We start from the raw sequence: 25,297 nt of genomic DNA on the forward strand, positions 1-25,297 counted from the left end.
CCGGGATTGAGGGATGTCTGTGGGGGGGGATGTCCATGGGGGGGAGTGTCTTGGATTTTGGGTGTCCGTGGGTGTGTGCTTGTGTGGACGGGGGGTGTCGGTGACACGGGGTGTCCTGGACAGGGGGTGTCGGTGACAGGGGGTGTCCTGGACAGGGGGTGTCGGTGACACGGGGTGTCCGTGGCCTGCTGTCCCCGCAGTGCCGGTGCCACCAGCCCCGGTGTTCCCTCGGTACTGGTGCTATGAGCCCCGGTGTCCCCACAGTGTCCCCACAGTGTCCCCTCGGTGTCCCCACAGTGTCCCCACAGTGTCCCCGCAGCCCCGGTGTCCCCTCGGTACCGGTGCTATGAGCCCCGGAGTCCCCACAGTGTCCCCACAGTGTCCCCACAGTGTCCCCTCGGTGTCCCCTCGGTGTCCCCTCGATGCCACCAGCCCCGGTGTCCCCTCGGTACCGGTGCTATGAGCCCCGGTGTCCCCACAGTGTCCCCACAGTGTCCCCTCGGTGTCCCCTCGGTGTCCCCTCAATGCCACCAGCCCCGGTGTCCCCTCGGTGTCCCCGCAGCCCCGGTGTCCCCCCGGTACCGGTGCTATGAGCCCCGGCAGGCCGGGTTCCACAGCGGGGGTATAGCTCAGTGGTAGAGCATTTGACTGCAGATCAAGAGGTCCCCGGTTCAAATCCGGGTGCCCCCTCTTTTCTTCCCTCACCTTTTTGGGGGGTCCCCACTGTATTTTTCGCACCCCTTCTGTTTGCCCCCCACCCCCCGGCAGCGAGGGGCGGCCGCGTCTCGCCCCCCGCCGCTCCCCCGGCCTCGGCTGCCGGCTCTGGGGCCGCCGCTTTGTTTTGGAGAGGGATGGACCCGGCTCTCAGGGATCCCCAAAAATGTTGCTTTCCCCTGTTCGCTTCCTCAGCTCGGAGCAGCCGCGGGGCCGCAGGACCCCCACATTGTCCCCGCGCCCCCCGGTTTTGCCCGTGGGATGGGGGGCAGGGATGGGGGGGTCAGGATCGCTCTGCAGGCCCCGGGCACGGAGCACATTTTGGGGGTCGTGCAGCCTCGTCCAGCCCCGGCACCCCGGGCTGAGGGGCTGGGGTGCAGCCGGAGCCCCCCAAAACGATGCCCAAATTATGGCGTGGCCAGGAGTCGGTTTGGCTGAATGTGAGAGCTGGAGGCTTGGGCTGCTCCGGGGATCTGCGGTGCCAGCGGGACCCCCACCCTGTGCCCCCCACCCTGCCCCCCACCCTGTGCCCCCCACTTTGTGCCCCACGCCCTGTGCCCCCCATCCTGCGCCCCCCCAGACCCCAATGTCCGCTCTTCCTTCTCCAAAGGGAAAACCCGGGGGATTGGGAAGGGCACAGACCCTCGGGCTGTGGGGACCCCTCCCCTGCGGGTCTGTGGATGGGGGGCCCCGGGTGGGCGAGGGATGGGGGTGAAGGGGCGCAGGCCCCCCAAATAAGGGGGCTGCAGTGGGGCTTGGGGGGCAGCGCACCCGGGCGGGGCCGGTGGGCTCAGCCCAGAGCCCTCCCTTCTCCACCCCAGCGGGGTCACCCCAGGGCTGCCCGCAGTGGGGACATCCCGGGGGACCCCGACCCTCGCTGGTGTCTCCAACGGGCCCCCAAAAACCCGGGGGGGGGAGGGGTGAGCCCCCCGGAGATGTCGCTCCGGGGCGGGGGGCGACATCCCATCCCATCCCATCCCAGGGCTGGACGAACATTCCCGAGCCCCCCCGGGCGCACGGGGGTCCAGCTGCGGGCTCGGGCTCCATCCCTTCCCAACCCTTCCCAAATCCATCCCCGCCCCCGGTCCCGCCCCTGGCCCCGCCCGGCTCCGGCTCCGGCTCCGCTCGGTGCGCGGCTCCCGGGGGTCCCGGCCCATGGCGGGGCGCTGAGCCCCCCGACCCCCAGCACCGCCGGGGCCACCGCCCCCCACCATGGGCTGGGGGGGTCTCCTCGTGCTCTGCCTGCTCCGCGGGGCGCTGGGCGCAGGTAGGGGGGGCCGGGGGGGCTCCGGGATTGGGGCTGCAGGGGGGTCCCGGGTGCAGGGGGGTCCCGGCCATACCCTGGGGGTCTGTCCGGGGGTCCCGGGGGGGGTCTGTGTGCCTCCCTTCAGCTGTGCTTTGGGGGTGTCCCCGTGCCCCCCGAGCCCGCAGGTGCGTGTCCCGCTGCTCCCCACGCCCCCCTCGCCCGTGGGGGTCCCGCTCCCCTCCTCGTGCTGCCCCGGCATCTCCGCGGCCAAGGTGGGGTGCCCGGACCCCCCATTTGTGCTGGGCAGCGCTGGGACAGAGGGGAGGGGGCTGTGTCCCCGCTGCCGGGGGTCCCCACGCAGGATTCCCCCACCCCCGGCACCCCTTGGCGCGGCTGGGGGTGCCCGGTGAGATTTTGGGGAGCCTTTGGGGGGGTCTCTGCTCTCTGGGACACCCCGCACCTGCCCGCAGTGGCGAGGGCTGGACCCCCCCCGTGCCCCCCAGGGATGGCGAGTGTGACCCCCGGGCACAGAGCCCCTCTCTGACCTCATGTCCAGCTCAGCCCTCTCCCCCCCTGCCTCAGTTTCCCCTCCCGGAGAACAGAAGCCAGCCCCGGGATTGCTCGCTAGGCAGCGATTATCAATTAACTGTCCAGGGATGACGCTCCCAAGGGCGGGGGGAGCAGCCCGCGACCCCCCCGGGCTGTGCAGTGTCCCCTCTTGGGGACAGACGTCCCGGCTGTGTCCCTGCCCGTGGGCGAGCTCCTGCCGTCCCCACCTCCCCCGCCCGCGCCGCGCTGCCAGAAACCTCCCGATTCTCGGCAGATTTGGCCCCAAATGGCTTTTTTATCCTCCCCCCAGCACTCCCCAGCCGCGTTTCCGGCCTCCGCTGCCTCCACGGGGCTGGAGGGGGTGAGGGACGCGGTTTTTTTTTGGCTCTTCGGAGCCTGCCCTGACAGGGCAGCGACGCTCGGGGACATCGAGGACGCGGCCGCAGCGCTGAGGTTCCCCCCGCGCCGGGGGCTGCGGTTTGGGGGTGTCCTCCCCTGGCCGCGGCCACCGTCGCCTGTCCCCGCAGCCACCCCGGAGCCTTCCCCGCGTCCCCATCCCCCTCGAACTGGTGTCACAGAGCCGGGGACAGCAGCGAGCCCAGGGGTGCCGCTGACCCCTCGCTGTGTCCCCCCCACCCCAGGACGCCCCCCCGGGAGCGAGGGACGGAGGGCTCGGGACGTGTCCGAGGGGACCCGCATCTCCCAGGACCTGGTGGGCGGCAGCCTGGCCATCGACACCCTGCGGGCCAACGAGAGCCGCATCGTGGTGAGCCCGGGACCCCCGCCCCGACCTCCGACCCCCGACCCGACCCCCGCCCCGATCCGCTCCCGCCGCTGTTCCCGGCCTGGCTCCGCTTCGGATCCCACATCCCAGAGGATAAATTCCAGCCCTGGGATGGCTCCGTCCCCTGGAAATCCCGGTGGGGACAGCGCCGCTGTCCCCAGGGGATGGCGGGGGGGTTGCGGGTGTCCTCTGCTCACGTGTCACCACCACGAGCGGCGGTGTCACCTCGTGGGACACCTCCCTCGGCTCTTCCCAGCCTGGTTGTGCCTAATTACCCGTCCTCAATTAGCTGGCGGTTAATTGTGCAGCCGGGGGGGCTCTCTGGGGGTTGGGGGGTGCGCGGGGTTTGGTGCCGGTGTTTTTGGTGGCCCCGGTGTTTTTGGTGGCCCCGGTGGCACAGGGAGCAGGGGACGCGGTGGCTCCAGCTCCAGCTCATCCCTCGGGGATGGAAAGGAGCCACGAACCGGGCAAAGTCCCAACGTGGAAGTGTTTAAAAATACCCCAAAACCAGCCCAAAGCCGCCGGGGAACCGCAGGGAGGGTGCGACGGTGCTTCCCTGGAGGGAAAGGCAGCGATTTCCTGGGAATTTGGGATCTGCGGCGGGATTTGGGACACGGCCACAGGCGCGGGAGGTGCCAGCGCAGGGCCTGGAGGAGTTTTCCCCTCTCTCCTCCCAAAATATCCCAACTTTGGGGTGCGGAACTCCGAGCCCAAAGGACGAAACCTCCGCTCCCTGCCCGAGCTCTGCCCCGCTAATCCCGGCGTCCCCGACCTCCCCTCTCCCGATTCCAACAGCCCCGTGCCTCAGTTTCCCCAATCCCTAGCGAAGGGGGGAGGTTCTGGGATGCGTCAGGGCTGTAATTCCCACAGGGAAGAGCTGGGAGAGGCTGAGGAGGGCAACGGCTCGCCCTGAACTTGGCTGGAGCAGGAAAACCCACGAGTCACGGGATTTTCCTGACGGCGTTTTTATTCCATCCCGAGCTGCCGGCTCCTTCCAGGCCCCAGAACTTGAGTGCAGGGGCTGGGACAGGGGCTCAGAGAGGAATTTGGGGGGGGGTCGGAGGGGGTTTTGAGGGGTCAGAGAGGAGTTTTTGGGGGGTCAGAGCTGTTTTTGGAGGGTCAGATGGGGTTTTTGGGGGTCAGAGAAGGGTTTTGAGGGATCAGAGGGGTTTTTGGGGAGTCAGAGAAAGGGGGTTTGGAGGGATCAGAGCAGGTTTTGGGGGGTCAGAGAGGAGTTTTAGGGGGGTCGGAGAAGGGTTTTGGGACTCAGAGAAGGGTTTGAGGGGTCAGAGAAAGGGGGTTTAGGGGTATCAGAGCGGGTTTGGGGGATCAGAGGGGATTTTGGGTGGTCAGAGGAGGGTTCTGGGGGTCAGAGAAGGGTTCGGGGGGGAATCAGAGGAGGTTTTGGGGGTTCAGAGAAGGGTTCTGGGGGTCAGAGGGGATTTTGGGGGGTCAGAGGGGGTTCTGGGGGTCAGAGGGGCCGGCAGCAGATGGGGACAGGCGCTGGCCCGGAGCACCGGAGCGGAGCTTCCTCATCTCCCCCCGCCCCGCCGCGGTGCGAAGCCGCCTCCCCTGCCAGGCGATGGCTCCCAGCTGTCCGTCTGTCCATCTGTCCGTCCGTCCGTCTGTCCGTCCGTCCGGCGGCGGCCGCTGTCCCCGGCAGCTCCCTGACCCGGCTGCCACCAGGGACAGGCGGCTCGGGGGGGGTCTGGGGGCGCTGCTGGTGCCTCGGGGGGGACATTTGGGGTCCCTCTCTTGGGGAGCCGCTCCCAGGCCCTGGAGCAGATCCCGGTCCCGGCTCCCTCTCCCATCCTCACCCCCGGCCGCGCTTCAGCGTTTCCTCCGGGTGTGTTCGCTCGGCTTGGGGCGGTCACCGGGGCAGTGCCCCCCGGCCCTGCAGCGATCACACCCCCGGCACTCCCCGCACCTTCTCCAGGCCGGATCCATCCCAGATTTATCCCTGATTTGTGCCGGGAGCGCTTCCCCGGCCCGGGATTGCCCGGCTGTCCCTGGAGGACACGAGTTAGGGAGCGAGGGTTCAATATCGCAGCAGCCGAGCTTTAATTTCTCAGGAGACAAAACCCTTTATTTCAGGGTTTTCAACCCTTTTTATGAGGTGTTCCCGTACAGGTTGACCCGACTGGTACAAGAAACAACGCCTCCCTCATCCCATTATTATTATTATTACTATTATTATTATTATTATTATTATTATTATTATTATTATTACTATTACTATTACTATTACTATTACTATTACTATTACTATTACTATTATTACTATTACTATTACTACTATTACTACTATTACTACTATTACTACTATTATTATTACTATTATTATTACTATTATTATTACAATCATTATTACTATTATTATTATCACTATTACCATTATTATCATTATCCTTATTATCATTATTATTATCATTATTATTATTACTACTAATATAATAAATATTATAATTATTAATAATATTAATAGTAATATTATTAATAGTGATAATATTGATATTGATAGTAATAGTAATTACTATTATTACTTTATTATATTATATATTATATATTATATATTATATATTATATATTATATATTATATATTATATATTATATATTATTATTATTAAAATTATTAAAATTATTATATAATCATTATTATTATTATACTATTATTACCCTATATATAAATATACATTATATATTATATGCAATTATTATATTTAATATAATTATATTAAATTTATATTTTAAATTATTTGTATCTTATATATATTACATCTATAATATATATAATTATATATTATATTATATTAATTATTTTATTTTAAATTTTATATTTTAAATTATAATTATATAAAATTGTATTAGTATTAGTATTAGTATTAGTATTAGTATTAGTATTAGTATTAGTATTAGTATTAGTATTAGTATGGGACAAGAGAAAAACCGCTCTCAGAACATCCTTGTCGCTGTTTTGAGAATTAAAATCTTATTTTCACGCCAACCCTCGGGAGAGCAAAGGTTCCCTGGGGAATCCGAGCATCCCCTGGGAGCCTGGAGCTCTCTGAGGCTCAGGGAATCCCATCCCCCTGTCCCGTGTCCCTTGTCCCATCCCTGTGTCCCATGTCCTGTGTCCCATCCCCGTGTCCTGTGTCCCATGTCCCATGTCCTGTGTCCCATCCCCGTGTCCTGTGTCCCGTCCCCGTGTCCTGTGTCCCGTGTCCCATGTCCTGTGTCCCATCCCCATGTTCTGTGTCCCGTGTCCCATGTCCTGTGTCCCATCCCTGTGTCCTGTGTCCCATGTCCCTTATCCCATCCCTGTGTCCCATGTCCCATCCCTGTGTCCCATCCCTCTGTCCCATGTCCTGTGTCCCATCCCCATGTCCTGTGTCCCGTGTCCCATGTCCTGTGTCCCATCCCTGTGCCCTGTGTCCCATGTCCTGTGTCCTGTGTCCCATGTCCCATATCCCATATCCCATATCCCATCCCTGTGTCCTATCCCCGTGTCCCGTGTCCTGTGTTCCATCTCTGTGTCCCATCCCCATGTCCCATCCCCATGTCTCATCCCCGTGTCCCATCCCTGTGTCCCATCCCTGTGTCCCATGCCCTATCCCCATGTCCCATCCCCATGTCCTGTGTCCCTTGTCCCATCCCTGTGTCCCATCCCCATGTCCCATCCCCATGTCCCATGTCCCTTGTCCCATCCCTGTGCCCCATCCCTGTGTCCCATCCCCATGTCCCGTGTCCCCGTGGCTGCAGGAGGACAACCACAGCTATTACGTGTCGCGGATCTACGGCCCCGGGGACGCGCGGCGCGGGCGGCTCTGGGTGGACATGGCAGCGGCCAACGGGAGCCGAGCTCGGATCCACGGGATCCTCTCCAACACGCACCGGCAGGCCTCGGTGAGACTTGGGGAGCCCTGGGAGCCTTGGGGAGCCTTGGGGAGTCTTGGGGAGCTTCAGGGAGCCTTGGGGAGCGCTGGGAGCCTTGGGGAGCCCTGGGGAGCCTTGGGGAGCCTTGGGGAGCCCTGGGGAGCCTTGGGGAACCCTGGGGAGCCTCGGGGAGCCTTGAGGAGCCTCGGGGAGCCTTGGGGAGCCTTGGGGAGCCCTGGGAGCCTTGGGGAGCCTTGGGGAGCCTTGGGGAGCCCTGGGGAGCCTTGGGGAGCCTCAGGGAGCCTTGGGGAGCCTCGGGGAGCCCTGGGGAGCCTTGGGGAGCCTTGGGGAGCCTTGGGGAGCCTCAGGGAGCCTTGGGGAGCCTCGGGGCGCTGACCACGTGCTCGGGGAGTGTCGGGGTTTGGGAAGTGTCTGTGTGCCCACCAGGCATTCCGGGGAGGAAAGAAGATGTAGGATTCCTCTGCCATCCTTTTTTTCCCATCCTTTTCCCATCCCCTTTCCCATCCCCTTTTCCCATCCCCTCTCCCACCCCTCTCCCAGCCCTCCCCACATTCCCAGCGCTGTTTTCCCGAGGGCCGGGCTCGGTTCTCACCTCCCCTCTCTCCCAGAGGATCGTCCTGTCCTTCGATTTCCCGTTCTACGGCCACCTCCTGCGGCAGGTCACCATCGCCACGGGCGGTGAGCGGGGACCCGGCACGGCCGGGAGAGCGGGACGGGATAACGGGATGGGATAATGGGATGGGATAATGGGATGGGATAGTGGGATAGGATAACGGGACGGGATCCATGGGATGGGGTAATGGGATGGGATAATGGGATGGGATAATGGGATGGGATCCATGGGATGGGATCCATGGGATGGGATAACGGGACGGGATAACGGGACGGGATAACGGGACGGGATAACGGGATGGGATAACGGGACGGGATAACAGGATGGGATAGTGGGATAGGATAACGGGACGGGATCCATGGGATGGGATAATGGGATGGGATAATGGGATGGGATCCATGGGATGGGATAACGGGATGGGATAGTGGGATGGGATAACGGGATGGGATAACGGGATGGGATAGCGGGACAGGATAATGGGATGGGATAACGGGATGGTGTGGATTCCTAAATTTGCCCTAAAACAGGACAAATACGATAATGGGATGGGATGGGATGGGATGGGATGGGATGGGATGGGATCGATGGGATGGGATGGGATGGGATGGGATGGGATGGGATGGGATGGGATGGGATGGGATGGGATGGGATCGATGGGATGGGATGGGATGGGATGGGATGGGATGGGATGGGATGGAATGGGATGGGATCCATGGGATGGGATGGGATGGGATGGGATGGGATGGGATGGGATGGGATGGGATGGGATGGGATCGATGGGATGGGATGGGGTGGGATGGGATGGGATGGAATGGAATGGAATGGAATGGAATGGAATGGAATGGGATGGGATCCATGGGATGGGATGGGATGGGATGGGATGGGATGGGATGGGATGGGATGGGATGGGATGGGATGGGATCCATGGGATGGGATGGGATGGGATGGGATGGGATGGGATGGGATGGGATGGGATGGGATGGGATGGGATGGGATCGATGGGATGGGATCAGTGAGATGGGATGGGATGGGATGGGATGGGATGGGATGGGATGGGATGGGATGGGATGGATGCAATGCCTACAGGGGGGCTCTGGTGCTGGCTCTAACCCCCCACACATCCCAGAGCTCGGAGAAGGGGGCACAGCCCTTCCAACCTCCTCCTGCACCCCAAATCCCCCCGGGGCGTCAGGAGCTGCTGCTCCCTCTGTTCCTGCAGAGACTGGGGGGACATGGGGGGGGGTCCCTGGGGCTCGGAGGAAACCCAGAGAGGCAAAAAAAGGGATGGGAGAGGCAGAGCGGGGTGGTGGGAATGGGGGCGGGAGGGGGAGCGCGTGCTGCTTCATCCTCTGCCCGCTCAGGTTTTATCTTCGTGGGGGACGTCATCCACCGCATGCTCACGGCCACGCAGTACATCGCGCCCCTCATGGCCAACTTCAACCCCAGCTACTCCCGAAACTCCACCGTGCAGTACCTGGACAACGGTGGGGGCCGGCCCCGGCCGCCTCCCTCGGCCCCTTCCCCATCCCCGGGCTCCCGGAGGGGCTGGGGGCTGCGGGGAGGGGTCCCGGGGGATGCGCAGCCCCCGGGCAGGAGCTCGGGGATGTTTCGCTCGGGTGGGGGCAGAGCTGGGGGCTCACGGGGGGCAAGAGAGGATGGGTGGGGCCGGTGAGATGAGGAGGAGGGGGAGAGGGAAGGACTGAGCGGATCTGGTCACCCCCAGGGACGGTGTTTGTGGTGCAGTGGGACAAGGTTTATCTGCAGGGCAAGGAGGACATGGGCAGCTTCACCTTCCAGGCCGCCCTGCACAGCAGCGGGAGGATCGTCTTTGGCTACAAGGAGGTGGGAGAGGGGTCCCTCAAGGGCCAGGAGGGTCCCTGAGGGTTCCCTGGGGTCCGGGATGAGGGGTTGGATATTCCCGGAGCCGGGGCAGGGCTGGGATTTGTCACATTCTCTGTTCCCGGCGCAGATCCCGGTGCCGGTCCTGCAGATCAGCGCCAGCCAGCACCCGGTGAAGGCCGGGCTCTCCGACGCCTTCATGGTCCTCAACCCCTCTCCCGATGTCCCTGGTGAGTCCCTGGAGGAGCTGATCCCACGGGGAGCGGGGCAGGAGAGCTGCGGGATCCTCGGCTTTGGGGGTTTGGGGATGTGAGGATGCCCCGCTGGAATTCCCAGGGAATGTGAGGAGGCGTTTGGGGTTCTGCTGCCCCTCGTGTTCCCTGATTTTTGGGATCCCTGTTTGGGATCCATGCTCCCCATGGCCGTGACCATCCCTTGGCCTCGGAGCTTTGCTCCGTGAGCAGCTGAGCTCTTCCCTGATTCCCAGGAGACAAATCCAATTCCTCTTCCATCCCAAAGGGAGCTGCAGGCAGAGGAGAGGCTCAGGGCGTGCAGGGTGCCCCATTCCCATGGAAAAGGGAGGTTTGGGGGGTCTGCAGGGTGCCCCATTCCCATAGAAAAGGGAGGTTTGGGGGGTCTGCAGGGTGCCCCATTCCCATAGAAAAGGGAGGTTTGGGGGGGTCTGCAGGGTGCCCCATTCCCATGGAAAAGGGAGGTTTGGGGGGTCTGCAGGGTGCCCCATTCCCATGGAAAAGGGAGGTTTGGGGGGGTCTGCAGGGTGCCCCATTCCCATGGAAAAGGGAGGTTTGGGGGGGTCTGCAGGGTGCCCCATTCCCATGGAAAAGGGAGGTTTGGGGGGGTCTGCAGGGTGCCCCATTCCCATGGAAAAGGGAGGTTTGGGGGGGTCTGCAGGGTGCCCCATTCCCATAGAAAAGGGAGGTCTGGGGGGGTCTGCAGCCGCCCCCGTGCGTGTCAGAGATACGCAGGATGCGGGAATTCTCACATCCACGTTTATTCCCAGTGCTCCCTGAGCTGCAGGGCTCCCCAAAAAAATCCTCTCCGGTCACGCAGAGCCCGACCCCGCTCCTCCCTCCCGGTTTTTCCCGTTATTCCCGGAGCCATCTGGCGCTGCCCGCGGTTCCTCCCCTCCGGCCCCGCGGGGTTCCCGAGCGGGCAGGGGAAGCCGGGTGGGCTCGGAGGGATGGAGAGGAGCGGGGGATGCTCGTCCTGGAAGGAGAGCTGGGATTTCCCGCGGGGATAAACCGGGCTGTGTCCCGGGACAGAGCCCGGGGGGGAGGAACGTGGGGCAGGAGGGGATTTTGGGGGGAGGCTGCGGTGACTCAGAGCCCGGCGATGTTTGTTTGGGAGCGGAGCAGGGCTGGAGCGCATCCCTGCTCGGAGAGAGGGGCAGGGAGAGCTCCGAGCTCCTCCGGGCAGGGCAGGAGAGGGAATCTGTGCCCTGGCACCCCCCAAAGGGAAAACCCCACTGTCGTTCCGATTGGGAACGGCTAGAAAGAACGACACAAACTCTCAAGGGAGTTTCAACACGAGAATTCTCTAGTTTATTGCTTCAGACTTGTTTTATAGACAGATACGTGGAAAGTACAGAAAAGAAACTCTTATTGGTTAGCAAAGTGCTACATCACCATCATTGGTCAGGGGCACACTACCCCCCTGACCCTCTCCTGCAAGGGAAAACAAAAGGACAGATAAACAACACCTGGCAGTTGTTTTCTGTCTCTGAGGATTGTTTTGAAATCCTCCTTTGAAATTCTCAGGCTAGCTTCTCAGGCAGGACTGAGAGGCCATGGGCCTGCAGTTTCTGCAGCTCCCTGCAGCCTGTTCCAAAGCTAGCATCCATACCCCACCCCTGGGGCTGCCCCGAGCCCTGGTGGGGCCCGGCCCCGGGCAGTGGGGGTTTGTGCCCGCTCTGAACCCCGGGCTCCGCTGCAGAGTCCCGGCGCCGGACAATCTACGAGTACCACCGTGTGGAGCTGGACACCAGCAGGATCACCAGCCTGTCCGCCGTGGAGTTCACCCCGCTGCCCAGTGAGTCCCAGAGCCCCTTCCCAGCCGCAATTCCAGCCACAAACCACGATTCCCAGCCCAAGGGGGCAGCCAAGGCTGGGCCGGAGGTGCTGGGAGGGTGATGCCGCCCATCTCCCGGAGTTTGGGGTCCATGGAGCCATGGAGAGAGGGGGTGCTGTCAGCAGGGAGCAGCTCACCCCATTCTGGGGTCCCCAGGGAGCAGCTCACCCCGTCCTGGGGTATTTGGGGAGCAGCTCACCCCACCCTGGGGTATTTGGGGAGCCCCATATCCCCATCCTGGGGTATTTGGGGAGCAGCTCACCCCACCCTGGGGTATTTGGGGAGCCCCACATCCCCACCCTGGAGTATTTGGGGAGCAGCTCACCCCAGCCTGGGGTATTTGGGGAGCAGCTCACCCCATCCTGGGGTATTTGGGGAGCCCCACATCCCCGTCCTGGGGTATTTGGGGAGAAGCTCACCCCATCCTGGGGTATTTGGGGAGCCCCACATCCCCACCCTGGGGTATCTGGGGAGCCCCACATCCCCGCTCTGGGGTATCTGGGGAGCCCCACATCCCCGCTCTGGGGTATCTGGGGAGCCCCACATCCCCGCTCTGGGGTATTTGGGGAGCCCCACATCCCCGTTCTGGGGTCCCCAGCTGTCACTGAAGCTCTCCCACAGCCAGCCCTGCCTGGATGGATCCGGGATGATCTCGCAGTCAACCTCAGCCAGCAGAAATCCCAAACCCCTCGCGTTTGCCAGCCCAGCTCAGGCAGGAGGCCGGGACGCAGCCCAGGAAGGGCCGATAAAGGAGGGATCTGCAGGAAATCCCTCTTCCCTCTGCTCAGAGCTCCCCAAAAAAGGGCCGAGGTCGGCGGTCCCAGCCCCCCGTGGCCGGGGGGGGACACACGGGGGTCCCAGGCTGTGCCCACCCCTCAATCCCTCCCAGCTCTTCCCACTAAAACCCCTTCCCAGCTGACTCTGCTGGACACCGGCTCACTCCAGCTCTGTCTCCAAGACATTTCCAACGCCTCCACACCCGGCTGAGGTTTTTGGGAGGCTCCTCGGGCGGTTTTTTAGCTGCTGGATCCAAGGACAGGCGGGCACACGAGGCAGAGCCAGCCGTAAATCCGGGCTGAGGGTAAATCTGCCAGGAGACACCCAGGGGCTGCGTTAAACGCCCTCCCCGCGGTGTTTGATGACAATTTTAGCAGCAGGCAGGTTACTGCAAGCTGAACATAAATAACCATTCTGCAAGAGCTCTCTATTTTTTCCCTGGTTTGGTTTTTTTTCCCTGTTTTTTCCCCCAGCAGCTCGGGGAGATGGGAGCTGCAGAGGAGCCACCACCAAACCGGGGGGTTTCAATCGGGGGGGGTTCAGTTTTTAGGGGTTTTTTTGGGTCAGAAAGGAGGGATTTGGGCTCTGCTCCTGCTGCAGAGGACTGAGGTCTCTCCCTGCCTCGGGAAGGGCTTGGGGTGGGAGAGGAGCTGAGGATTGGGGAGCGTGGGCAGGTAGCCCAAGGCTGGGGGAGCTCGCCCAGGCTCCATGGGCAGAGCTGGGGGCTCAGGGAGGGAGGACCTGGATGGGGGGAGCTGCTCCAGGTGCCCCAGGTTCAGGAACACAAAATCACATTTATATATTATTATATAAATGTGCTTTTATTAAAGAGCTCTGAGCCTCAGGGGCGCACAAACCCAAATGTGACCCCGTTTGGTTCTCAGCTGAACATGTTTTATACTCGGTTGTGTTTTATATGTAATATAATAAAATTAATATAATATAATAAATATAATAAAAATTAATAAAATAAATATAATAAAATTAATATGCTATAATAAATATACTATAATATACTATAATAAATATACAATACTATACTATACTATACTATAATATAATATAATATATAATGTAATATATAATATAATATAATGTAATGTAATGTAATATAATATATAATATAATATATAATATAATGTAATGTAATGTAATGTAATATACTATACTATACTATACTATACTATAATATACTATAATATAATGTAATATAATATAATATAATATAATATAATATAATATAATATAATCCAACACAGAGCCCCTCTCCTCTCTCTTTTCCAGCCTGTCTGCAGCACCAGAGCTGCGAAATGTGCGTGAGCTCGGAGCTGACCTTCAACTGCAGCTGGTGCCACGTCCTGCAGAGGTACCTCACCAGCCTCCCTTTCTACCTCTGTTCCTGATTTTACTGATTTTTAAATTATTTCCCCATTTTTTGTTGTTTTTTTGTAATTTTTTGGGGTGCTGAGGTGCTGCTGTTGGCCCTCATCTCCGGCTCCAAACCGCTCCGAGGTCGCATTTCCTGGGGTTTTTAGTCCTGGGATGAGCTGGGAGATGAGGCAGGAATCACATTTTTTGTCAGTGAGGTGTTAAAAAATGGGGAGAACTTGTCCTGACTCAGGCAGGGAGGATGGAAGGGCTCCAGGAGGGTGACAGCAGGGAGGTGACAGCGTTGGGGACACCCCTCAGTGCAGGACAGGCCTGGCTCACCAGGCGTGGGAGCAGCAGAAGTGGGAATTTCCTGAATTTTTGGGGCTGGATGGGGCAGGGATGAAAGGAGCAGCAGAAGTGGGAAATTTCTGATTTTTGGGGGCTGAAAGAAGCACCAAAAGCAGGAAATTCCTGAATTTTTGGGGCTGGATGGAGCAGGGATGGGAGCACCAAAGGTGTGGAGGAAATTCACTGAATTTTTGGGGGGCTGAGTGGAGCAGGGATGAAAGGAGCAGCAGAAGTGGGAATTTCCTAAATTTTTGGGGGCTGAGTGGAGCAACAAAAGCAGGAAATTCCTGGATTTTTGGGGTTGGATGGGACAGGGATGGGAGCACCAAAAGTGTGGAGGGAATTCACTGATTTTCTGGGGACTGAATAGAGCAGCAAAGGTGGGAATTTCCTGATTTTTTTGGGGGGCTGAAAGGAGCAGCAAAAGTGGGAATTTCCTGGTTTTTTGGGGTTGGATGGGGCAGGGATGGGAGCACCAAAGGTGTGGAGGGAATTCACTGAATTTTTGGGGGCTGAATAGAGCAGCAAAGGTGGGAATTTGCTGATTTTTTTGGGGGCTGAAAGGAGCAGCAAAAGTGGGAATTTTCTGATTTTTGGGGGGCTGAAAGGAGCAGCAAAGGTGGGAATTTGCTGATTTTTGGTTCTGGGTGGAGGACGTGGTGCTGTCCCTGCTCCCCTCCAGCTCAGGCAGGGTTTTCCAGACAGGATTTTAATGAGATTGAGCTGAAGGATTTATTGAGAGCTGGTGGCAGGGGAGGGGACCCAGTAACACAGATCCTGCTGTGTGGAAACCCCTCTCTCCTGGGGGCTCCTCCCAGCCCCCTCCTCATCCCATTTCCCGTGGGATTTTATCCCATGATGGAATCCTGGAATGGTTTGGGTTGGAAAGAGACTTTAAATCCCATCCTGTGCCACCCCTGCCATGGCAGGGACACCTCCTGCTGTCCAGCCTGGCCTGGGACATTCCCAGGGATCCGGGGGGTCTGGGAATTCCATCCCAGCCCTCACAGGCAGGAATCCCTTCCCAATATCCCACCAATCCCAGCCCTCTGGAGGTTTAACCCTTTTCCACCCTCCCGGCTGCCGTTGTTGGTGTTTGCTCCTGTCCCTGGGGACAGTTCAGGCTCCAAGTGGGAATTCCAGCTGGCAGAAACTGGGAATTGTTGGCTTCCAGTCGAGCTGGTCCTGCAGAGCCACCCTGATCCTTCCCAAGGCAGCTCCAGGCTTGGAGCCACTATCCCAACCTCGTGATCCCAACCCCGAACCCTCCCAGCTCTCTCCCAAACAGCTAAAATCCCTTTTTCTGCCCAAAACTGGGACAGGAACCGGGCTCTGAGCAGGGATCTCAGCAGGAGCTGAAGTTTTCCTGAGGTTTCTCCTTTCCCTGCTGGGTAAATGGCACAAACCTCTTGTGGCTTTTCCTCCCTGAGCCTTTCCAGAGGTTGGAGCGCTGCTCCGAGCGCTGTTCCTGCAGGGAATTGTCCGGCTGGCGTTTGCCTGATGTCATTTGGAATTCCTGTGGTGTTTTTCCCGTGCAGATGTTGCTGGAATGAGCCCAACCAACCCCGTGGATCTGGCGGCCTTGCCCTGGCAGCGAGTCCGGGGATGGAAACTCGAGCTCAGCCCGTGCCTCCATCCCGCTTTTCCCTCTCCTTTTCCCTTGGAGAAGCGCTCCTCACCCTTTTCCCTCTCTGGGAAGAGAAATGTTTGGGCTCTTCCAGCACAGCCTCATGGAAACCCCAGAGCTCTGGATAAAATCCTGGCTGTCGCCTTTCCGAGCCCTTTTTGTCCAGCTGTTCCCACCCAGCAGTGATTTGGGACTTTTGGGATCCACCTGGCCCTGGATGATTCCGCTTTTCCCCACAGGTGCTCCAGCGGCTTCGACCGCTACCGGGAGGAGTGGCTGAGCTACGGCTGCGGCCAGGTGAGCCCGGAGAATCCCAACCCCTCCTCGTGGGCCGGGAATGGCGCTGAGCCTCTGGAAAACCAACGGCCCTGCTCAGGAAATGAGTGCTGGTGTCAGCTCGGGGTCAGACCTTGGGATATCCCTTTGTTCCCTTTGGATACCCCTTGGGATATCCCTTTGTTCCCTTTGGATACCCCTTGGGATATCCCTTTGTTCCCTTTGGATACCCCTTGGGATATCCCTTTGTTCCCTTTGGATACCCCTTGGGATATCCCTTTGTTCCCTTTGGATACCCCTTGGGATATCCCTTTGTTCCCTTTGGATATTCCTTTATTTCCCTTTATTTCTCTTTATTTCTTTGTTCCTTTATTTCCCTTTGTTCCCTTTATTTCTTTATTCCTTTATTTCTCTTTATTTCTTTATTCCTTTATTTCCCTTTATTCCCTTTAGATATCCCTTGGGATTTCCCTTTGTTCCCTCTAGTTATTCCTTTATTTATTTCTCTTTATTCCTTTATTTCCCTTTGTTCCCTTTGGATATCCCTTGGGATTTCCCTTTGTTCCCTTTAGTTATTCCTTTATTTATTTCTCTTTATTCCTTTATTTCCCTTTGTTCCCTTTGGATATCCCTTGGGATTTTCCCTTTGTTCCCTTCAGATATTCCTTTATTCCCTTTGGATATCCCTTTAAATATCCCTTTATTCCCTGAAGAATCTCCTTATATCCCTTTATTCCTTTTAGACAGCCCTTTGGATATTCCTTTATTCCCTTTGGATATCCCTTTAAATATCCCTTTATTCCCTGAAGTATCTCCTTATATCCCTTTATTCCTTTTAGACAGCCCTTTGGATAATCCTTTATTCCCTTTGGATATCCCCTTATTTATTCCCTTGGGATATCCCTTAATTTCCTTTGGATATCCCATTATTTCCTTGGGGTATCCCTGTATTTCCTTGAGATATCCCTGTATTTCCTTGGGATATCCCTATATTTATTCCCTTGGGATATCCCATTATTTCCTTGAGATATTCCTTTATTTCCTTGGGATATCCCTTAATTTCCTTGAGATATTCCTTAATTTCCTTGAGATATCCCTATATTTATTTCCTTGAGATATCCCATTATTTCCTCAGGATATTCCTTTCTTTCCTTGGGATATCCCTTAATTTCCTTGAGATATTCCTTATATTTCCTTGGGATATTCCTATATTTATTTCCTTGAGATATCCCATTATTTCCTCAGGATGTTCCTTATTTATTTCCTTGGAATACCCCTATATTTATTTCCTTGGGATATTCCTTTATTCCCTTTATCTACACCTATAAACCGTTATTTATCCCCCTTAAACACCCCTAGATTCCCTTTTCATCCCTGGATTCCCTCTGGATTCCCCTTCACCTCCCCCTTTATTCCCTTAATTAAGAAACCGGGAAAAGCAACTCCAGGATTTCCTTTTCCAGCAGCGGGACGAGGGGAGCTGTGAGGATCTGGCGGAAGGCGAGCGTTACCCCGCGCCCCCGGCCAGCCCCGCGACCCCGCGGCCGCAGCACGGCTCCTCCGCCACGGCCTCGCTCTTCCTCGGCAGCCTCACCACCGAAGGTGTGTGCCCGGCACCCTGGATCCCGGGATGGAGATCCACTTATCCTGAGCCTTGGGATGGGATCCACTGATCCTGAGCCTTGGGATGGGATCCACTGATCCTGAGCCTCGGGATGGGGATCCACCGATCCTGAGCCTTGGGATGGGGATCCACTGATCCTGAGCCTCGGGATGGGATCCACTGATCCTGAGCCTCGGGATGGGATCCACTGATCCTGAGCCTTGGGATGGGATCCACTGATCCTGAGCCTTGGGATGGGATCCACTGATCCTGATCATTGGGATGGGGATCCACCATTCCTGATCCTTGGGATAAGGGATCCACTGATCTTGATCCCGATCCTTGGGATGGGGATCCACCATTCCTGATCCTTGGGATGGGATCCACTGATCCTGAGCCTTGGGATGGGGATCCACCATTCCTGATCCTTGGGATGGGATCCACTGATCCTGAGCCTTGGGATGGGGATCCACCATTCCTGATCCTTGGGATAAGGGATCCACTGATCTTGATCCTGATCCTTGGGATAAGGGATCCACCATTCCTGATCCTGATCCTTGGGATGGGGATCCACCATTCCTGACCCTTGGGATCAGGGATCCCCCATCCCTGATCCCTGGGACAAGGGATCGATCCCCATCCTGGATCCTGGTCCCTGGACAGGTCTTTCACTGCCTCAGAAAACCCCGATCCGAGTAAATCCCAGGACCGGATGGGCTTTGGAGCAGAATCATGGAATGGCTTGGGGTGGGAAAGGACCACAAATCCCCTCCAAACCCCAGTGTCCAGCCTGGCCTTGGACGCTCCCAGGGATCCAGGGGCAGCCCCAGCAAATCTGGGAATTCCATCCCAGCCCTCACAGGGTGGAATTTCTCCCCAAAATCCCCTCCCAAGTCCATTTCTCCATCTGTAAATGAGCAGCGGCGACCCCCGGATCTGTAAAAATCTGGAATCCCAGAAGGATTTGGCTTGGAAGGGAGTTCCAATCTCATCCCATTCCAAGGGCAGGGCTATCCCGCTATCCCAGGGCGCTCCAAACGCCGTCCTCGGGGAGGGATGGGAGCAGGAGATGCTGGAAAAGGGCAGGAAGGGCAGCCCAGGTGCCAGCCGGGGGAGCGAGGCACGGTGGGAAGAGCTTCCCAGTTTTTCCAGCTTTTTCCCCCGTTTGTGAAGCAGCCAAGCCCCGGTGGGCAGAACCCGCGGGATCCTGAAGGGGTCGATCCCCGGATTCGGGGATTTCTCAAGGCTGGAATTCCCGCGGCGATCACCATTTCCTTGGGAATGCTGCTCCACAAAAATCATCCCTGGAGACCCCCCGGCTCCATAATCCCATTAATGCGGGACCCGCCGATCCTGGCGCAGGTAGCGCCGCAATTCGGCTGCTTAATTGTCCCTACCGCCGAGTGCTAATTAGGGTAATTAGGAGCGCTCCTAATTGTCCTTCGGCGCCGGGAAGGAGCCGGGTGGGGGAACGGAGCTGGCGCCTGCCGGGGCTGGCTGGGAGAGGAGCGGGGAGAGGCACGGGGGGTTGGGAATCCAGCATTTTCCAGCCCAGGAAAACGGGAGGATGCGCGTGACACGGGCGCCAGGAGAATTCGGGATCTGGGAAAGAGAAAACGGAGGGGGGAGGGAGGGGATCGGGCCTGAGGGGCCCTTCCCTCCATCCCAGATCCCCGGATCTGTGCGATTCCCTCCATCCCAGATCCCCGGATCTGTGCGATTCCCTCCATCCCAGATCCCCGGATCTGTGCGATTCCCTCCATCCCAGATCCCCGGATCTGTGCGATTCCCAGCATCCCAGATCCCCGGATCTGTGTGATTCCCTCCATCCCAGATCCCCGGATCTGTGCAATTCTATCCATCCCAGATCCCTGGCTCTGTGTCCTCCCCTCCACCCCAGATCCCCGGATCTGTGCGATTCCCTCCATCCCAGATCCCCGGATCTGTGCGATTCCCTCCATCCCAGATCCCCGGATCTGTGCGATTCCCAGCATCCCAGATCCCTGGCTCTGTGTCCTCCCCTCCATCCCAGATCCCTGGATCTGTGCAATTCTATCCATCCCAGATCCCTGGGTCTGTGTCCTTCCCTCCATCCCAGATCCCTGGATCCACATCCTCACTATCCCAGATTCTTGGGTCTGTGTCTTCTCCATCCATCCCAGATCCCTGGATCTGTGTCCTCCCCCCCATCCCAAATCCCTGGATTTGGGATCCATGTCCCTCCCAACCCTTCCAGCTCCCTGGATGTGCTCCTGGAGCTCTGGGGCACAGCCAAGCCACGGGAATTCTGGATTGGGATTTGGAGGCTGAGCCAAGCTCCAGGAATTCTGGATTGGGATTTGGAGGCTGAGCCAAGCTCCAGGAATTCTGGATCGGGATTTGGAGGCTGAGCCAAGCTCCAGGAATTCTGGATTGGGATTTGGAGGCTGAGCCAAGATCCAGGAATTCTGGATCGGGATTTGGAGGCTGAGCCAAGCTCCAGGAATTCTGGATCGGGATTTGGAGGCTGAGCCAAGCTCCAGGAATTCTGGATCGGGATTTGGAGGCTGAGCCAAGCTCCAGGAATTCTGGATTGGGATTTGGAGGCTGAGCCAAGCTCCAGGAATTCTGGATCGGGATTTGGAGGCTGAGCCAAGCTCCAGGAATTCTGGATCGGGATTTGGAGGCTGAGCCAAGCTCCAGGAATTCTGGATTGGGATTTGGAGGCTGAGCCAAGATCCAGGAATTCTGGATCGGGATTTGGAGGCTGAGCCAAGCTCCAGGAATTCTGGATTGGGATTTGGAGGCTGAGCCAAGCTCCAGGAATTCTGGATCAGGATTTGGAGGCTGAGCCAAGCTCCAGGAATTCTGGATCAGGATTTCGCCCTTGTGGGGGCGACCGTGTGGAGCCTGTCAAGAGACAAAGCCTTGTCCGGCAGATCCTTCCAGAATGAGCCAAGGAATGGAAGTGGCTTTTGAGCATCCCATGGAATTTTTGGGATGCTTTGGCCGCAGATTCCATCGGCTGGACACGGACACCCGGCCATGGATCAAAGCTCCCAGCGGGAGCAGCAAACGACCCCTTTCCCGGGATATTTGTGCTCCAGGTGCCCCTCAGCCACGGAAAACCTCACCCCACTCCCACTCTGGGCTTTTCCAGGTGCCTCCCTTTCCCACAGAGATCTAAAACCATCCAGAGATCCCATCCCAGGGGGAGGGAATGGGGCGGGAATCACGAGGATATCCCGGGAACATCCTGACTTTGTTGTTTTCTCCTTTCAGATGACACGAAGCTCAACCAGTTTGCGGGAGGAGAGGGTAAGGCCTTCATCCCCCTCCCTGCTCCGAGGGAACTCAGGATTCTCTGGATTCGGGCGTGAGGGAGGACCCCAGAGAGATCAGGACCCAATTCCCGTTGTCCTCACCCTGATCAGCGCAATTCCAGCCAGGGGAAATTTGGGAATACTCTGTTTTATCCTGATGCTCTTTGTCCACTTTTCCCACTCGGTCCTGCTTTGCCAGCTCCAGGAGTTTTCTCCTTCCGTATAATTCCCATTATTTACAAGATTTTTATGGACATAAAGCTCTTTTTCCTTTGAATTTCTCTGGCTGGGACCTAAAAACGAGGTAAAATCCAACTATAAATTGTCCTTTGCCTGGATTTTCCCTCTCTTTTCCTGGGAATCCTGGCTCAGCCTCAGCCTTTCCATCAGCCCCAAACTGCTGCCTAATTCCAGAGGTTCTGGAAGGTTCCAACCCCTCTTCCCCTGCTGTCAGGTCCTTGGCAGAGCAGGAGCGAATCCCAGCTCCCGGGGAAGTTCAGCCGGCAGGGTGGAGCCTTTCAAATCCACATCATTCCAAATTTTAACCAAACCTCTCCCCAAATCTCCGGGAATGTCCCCAGGAAGGGTCCCCGGGTGGGGTTGCCGAGGTCTCAGCCCGGCCGGATCAGCCGGATCCCGTTTTCCAGGCACGGGGAGCAGCATTCCCTCCGGGAGCGGCGGCGCCCCGCTGGCCACGGGCACCGTGGTGGGAATCGTGGTGGCCGTGCTGCTCCTGGCCGGGATCATCCTGGCCGGGATCTACATCAGCGGCCACCCCACGTCCAGCGCCGCCCTGTTCCTCATCGAGGTGAGTCAGATCCTCCCGTGCTCCCCATCCTCACTTCCCTGCAGCTGGGACAGCCCAAATCCCTGGATCTGTATTCCCAACCCAGCCCAAATCCTTGGATTTGTGTCCTCCAAACCATCCCAGATCCCTGAATCCACATCCTTCCCAACTCATCCCAAATCCCTGCGTCTTCCCAACCCAGCCCAAATCCTTGGATTTGTGTCCTCCAAACCATCCCAGATCCATGAATCCACATCCTTCCCAACTCATCCCAAATCCCTGGATCTGTCTCCCCAACCCAGCCCAAATCCCTGGATTTGATAATTCCAGAGAATTCTTCTGGAATTTTCTCTGTCTCCACCCTGGAGACCGCGGGAAACTTGTGAATCGTCCCTTTAACGTTATTTTTCATGGAATTTTCCTCACGCCTCTGTTTCCGTCCCCAGCGGAGGCCGCACCGCTGGCCCGCCATGAAATTCCGGAACCACTCCAACCCCTCCTCGTACGCTGAGGTGGAGGCGGCCAGTCAGGAAAAAGAGGGATTTGTGGAGGCCGAGCAGTGCTGAGCGCTTCTCCCGAGGAATCCCAAGGAATTCCAAGGAATCCCGAGGAATCCCAAGGAATCCCCAGGAATCCCGAGCCTCCCGTGTCCCAAAGCGCCGGAATCTTCCCTCGCCCCACGGGTCTGTCCCCTCTTGGAAAAGAAGCGGCGAGGAGAGGGAGAAGATCCCAAGAAGGAGATTTTTTTGGGGGAGGAATTTTGGGAGGGGATCCGTGCCTGGATCCTTGTGGATTCCCGGCTGGACACGCTGGGAAAACAAAAAAAACAGCGGCCGATTTTTCCAGCTTGGTGGGGATTTCTGCCTTTTTTTGTTGTTGTTTTTGGTTGTTTTTCCTCTTCCCTCTTCTGCTGGAACCTTCCCGCGGGGCTGGGAATGTGGGGGAATCTCCCTGTGGGCTTGGCTGGAGCAGCAGGGAGGATTTTTGGAGCTCTGTGCTTGGGAATGTCGTGCCGGCGCCTCTGGAGGGGGAAGAGATTCTGTGGTGTCCCAGGAGAGGCACCCAGGGCTCCTCTCCCACCTCCTTCGTCCCTTTCTCCGCTCTCCCTTTCCCCTTCCATCGACATTTCCATTTTGCCCTCGTGGCCCAGCCGCCATTCCCACTTTTCCCACCCTTCCTCTGTTTTTCCAACCCTCCCTGATTCCAACTCTCCCTTCCCGGCTTCCCCTTCCACCCCCCGCTCCCAGGAAAAGGAAATTCGGGTTATTTTGAGACCAAAACCCCGCCGAGGATTCACCTCCGGGACGAGCGCCGGCTTTGCTGTGCTTTTGGGCGCTTAATTAGCTCGTTAAATTGCTAATTGTGACCCTTGGCCCTGAAGGAGACGAGGAGAGGGGGGGAAAATAAATCTGAGATTCCACCAAAATGCGTCCTCTGATGGCCACGGATGCAACGGGAACGGAGAGGGTTGGAAGGGCAGAGCTCCGGGATAAATCCTGGAGGAAATCCAAGCTCGTCCTTGGGGGTTTTCCGATCCCTGAGGAGTGCTCGGACATCGCGGGAAAACTGAAAATCACCCCTATAAAAATCATCATTTTCAGTTTATTTCTCATTTTGGTTTCATTTCTGGGACCAGCCCCTGGGTTTGGATGGATTTTGGGATGCCAGATCCCAAGGAAGGCTTTGATCCGGGATCTCTCGGGGTTTTCTACTCCTTCCTGTGAAATAATCCCACAGATCTGACCCTAAACTGAAAGAAATAAAACCCCCCAAAATCCCAAATCCAGAGGGAATTAAACTTTCTTTCCCCACACCACAAAAACCGTTGGATTCTGGAATTTTCCCCCTCTTTATTTTTAATTTTCTCCTGCTCCTCAGCTCGTTATTCCGATAATCAAATTTGGGGAGGATTTTTTGCCTGGAAATGCAAGCCCAGGTCCAAAGCAGCGTCTTGAGCCGTAATTAACGGGAGGAGGGAGCAGATTGCTCCGGCAGAGCCCGTGGGTGGAGGAATAAAATCTCAAAGAGATGCTCAGAATCTGAATATTCCAGGCAGGATTCAGCTCCGGGTGCGAGTGGGAGCTGGGATTTGGGATTTTAAATGGATTTAAAATGGATTTAAAATGGATTTAAAATTGATTTAAAATGGATTTAAAATGGATTTATTGTGCCTCAAGTTGCAGGGAGGGATGGAATGGAGCTGGGAAGGGTTTGGAGCAGTGGGAATGGATCCTGGAAGGGTTTGGAGCACCAGGAATGGAGCTGGGAAGGGTTTGGAGCACCGGGAATGGAGCTGGGATGGGTTTGGAGCAGTGGGAATGGAGCTGGGATGGATTTGGAGCAGTGGGAATGGAGCTGGGAAGGGTTTGGAGCAGTGGGAATGGAGCTGGGAAGGGTTTGGAGCAGTGGGAATGGAGCTGGGAAGGGTTTGGAGCAGTGGGAATGGAGCTGGGAAGGGTTTGGAGCACCAGGAATGGAGCTGGGAAGGGTTTGGAGCACCAGGAATGGATCTGGGAAGGGTTTGGAGCACCAGGAATGGAGCTGGGAAGGGTTTGGAGCACCAGGAATGGATCTGGGAAGGGTTTGGAATGCCAGGAATGGATCTGGGAAGGGTTTGGAGCACCTGGAATGGAGCTGGGAAGGGTTTGGAGCAGTGGGAATGGAGCTGGGAAGGGTTTGGAGCAATGGGAATGGAGCTGGGAAGGGTTTGGAGCCCCAGGAGGGACTGAGGGAGCTGGGAATGTTTATCCTGGAGAAAAGAGGGATCAGGAGGGACCTTCTGGCTCCACACCAGGCCCTGGCAGGAGGGGACAGCTGGGGGAATCGGGGCTCTGCTCCCAGGGAACAGGGACAGCAGCAGATGGAACAGCCTCGGGATGTGCTGGGGGCCTCTCAGGTCGGACATCAGCAGGAATTTCCTCATGGAAAATCCCTGGAAACATCCCAAAAACCCACAGAGGCGGCACCTGGAGCCCGCAGCTGGTGCTGGACACCGGGAATGGTTTTGTTGGACTCGTTGGCTCAAAGCTCCTTTCCAGCCTGAACAATTCCTCAATTCCACAGTTCCTCAATTCCACCATTCCAAACCCAAAAGCTTGAATAAATTATCAGATTAATTAAGAGTTTTGCCATCTGTGGCATCCCCACCGTGCAGGCCGGGCCATTTCCAGCAACTTTGGGAACCAAAACCTACCAAAATATTCCAATTTTCCCAAGGAATAACAGCCCAGGGAAGCTCATAAAGCAGAGCTGCTGTGGATTCCTAGCTGCTCCGAAGCTTCCCGTGGCTCCAGTGGGTGATTATCCCGCCTGGTGCTGACAGCTTCCCATCTGTCCGGGGCTGGATGCTGCATCTTAAAAAGCAGGAGAGAGGAAAAGCAGCAATTCTGGCAGGAGGAGCTGGGATTGGGATGCTCACGGATCCTCGGGAACACGTGGATGTTTTGGGAGCTGCTCTCTGTCTGTGTGCAGAGCTGGA

The 25,297-nt window shown here is 57.1% G+C and overlaps 1 protein-coding gene and 1 non-coding gene across 5 annotated transcripts; both read left to right on the forward strand.

Annotated features, from left to right (window-relative positions):
- The first annotated feature begins 618 nt into the window (after positions 1-618).
- On the forward strand, positions 619-690 carry TRNAC-GCA (transfer RNA cysteine (anticodon GCA)). Its single transcript has one exon. It is a non-coding gene; the product is annotated as a tRNA-Cys (tRNA).
- Positions 691-1,812: 1,122 nt separating this feature from the next.
- On the forward strand, positions 1,813-23,984 carry PLXDC1 (plexin domain containing 1). 4 transcript variants are annotated; one of them, XM_086864735.1, is made up of 14 exons: positions 1,813-1,981; positions 3,151-3,275; positions 7,054-7,197; positions 7,797-7,866; positions 9,163-9,285; positions 9,525-9,643; positions 9,771-9,870; positions 11,594-11,689; positions 13,790-13,871; positions 16,091-16,148; positions 17,591-17,729; positions 20,992-21,027; positions 21,680-21,840; positions 22,266-23,984. In XM_086864735.1, the coding sequence occupies exons 1-14, from the start codon at positions 1,927-1,929 to the stop codon at positions 22,383-22,385; spliced, it is 1,428 nt and encodes a 475-aa protein (XP_086720861.1). In that variant the 5' UTR covers positions 1,813-1,926; the 3' UTR covers positions 22,386-23,984. The 4 variants fall into 4 exon arrangements, with proteins under 4 accessions (XP_086720861.1, XP_086720862.1, XP_086720859.1 ...); XM_086864736.1 differs by having other exon boundaries at positions 17,594-17,729; XM_086864733.1 differs by lacking the exon at positions 1,813-1,981 and having other exon boundaries at positions 2,677-3,275.
- Positions 23,985-25,297: the final 1,313 nt, after the last annotated feature.

This window comes from Cyanistes caeruleus, chromosome 27, assembly GCF_971803275.1.
Source record: "Cyanistes caeruleus chromosome 27, bCyaCae1.hap1.1, whole genome shotgun sequence".
Lineage (NCBI taxonomy): Eukaryota > Metazoa > Chordata > Aves > Passeriformes > Paridae > Cyanistes > Cyanistes caeruleus.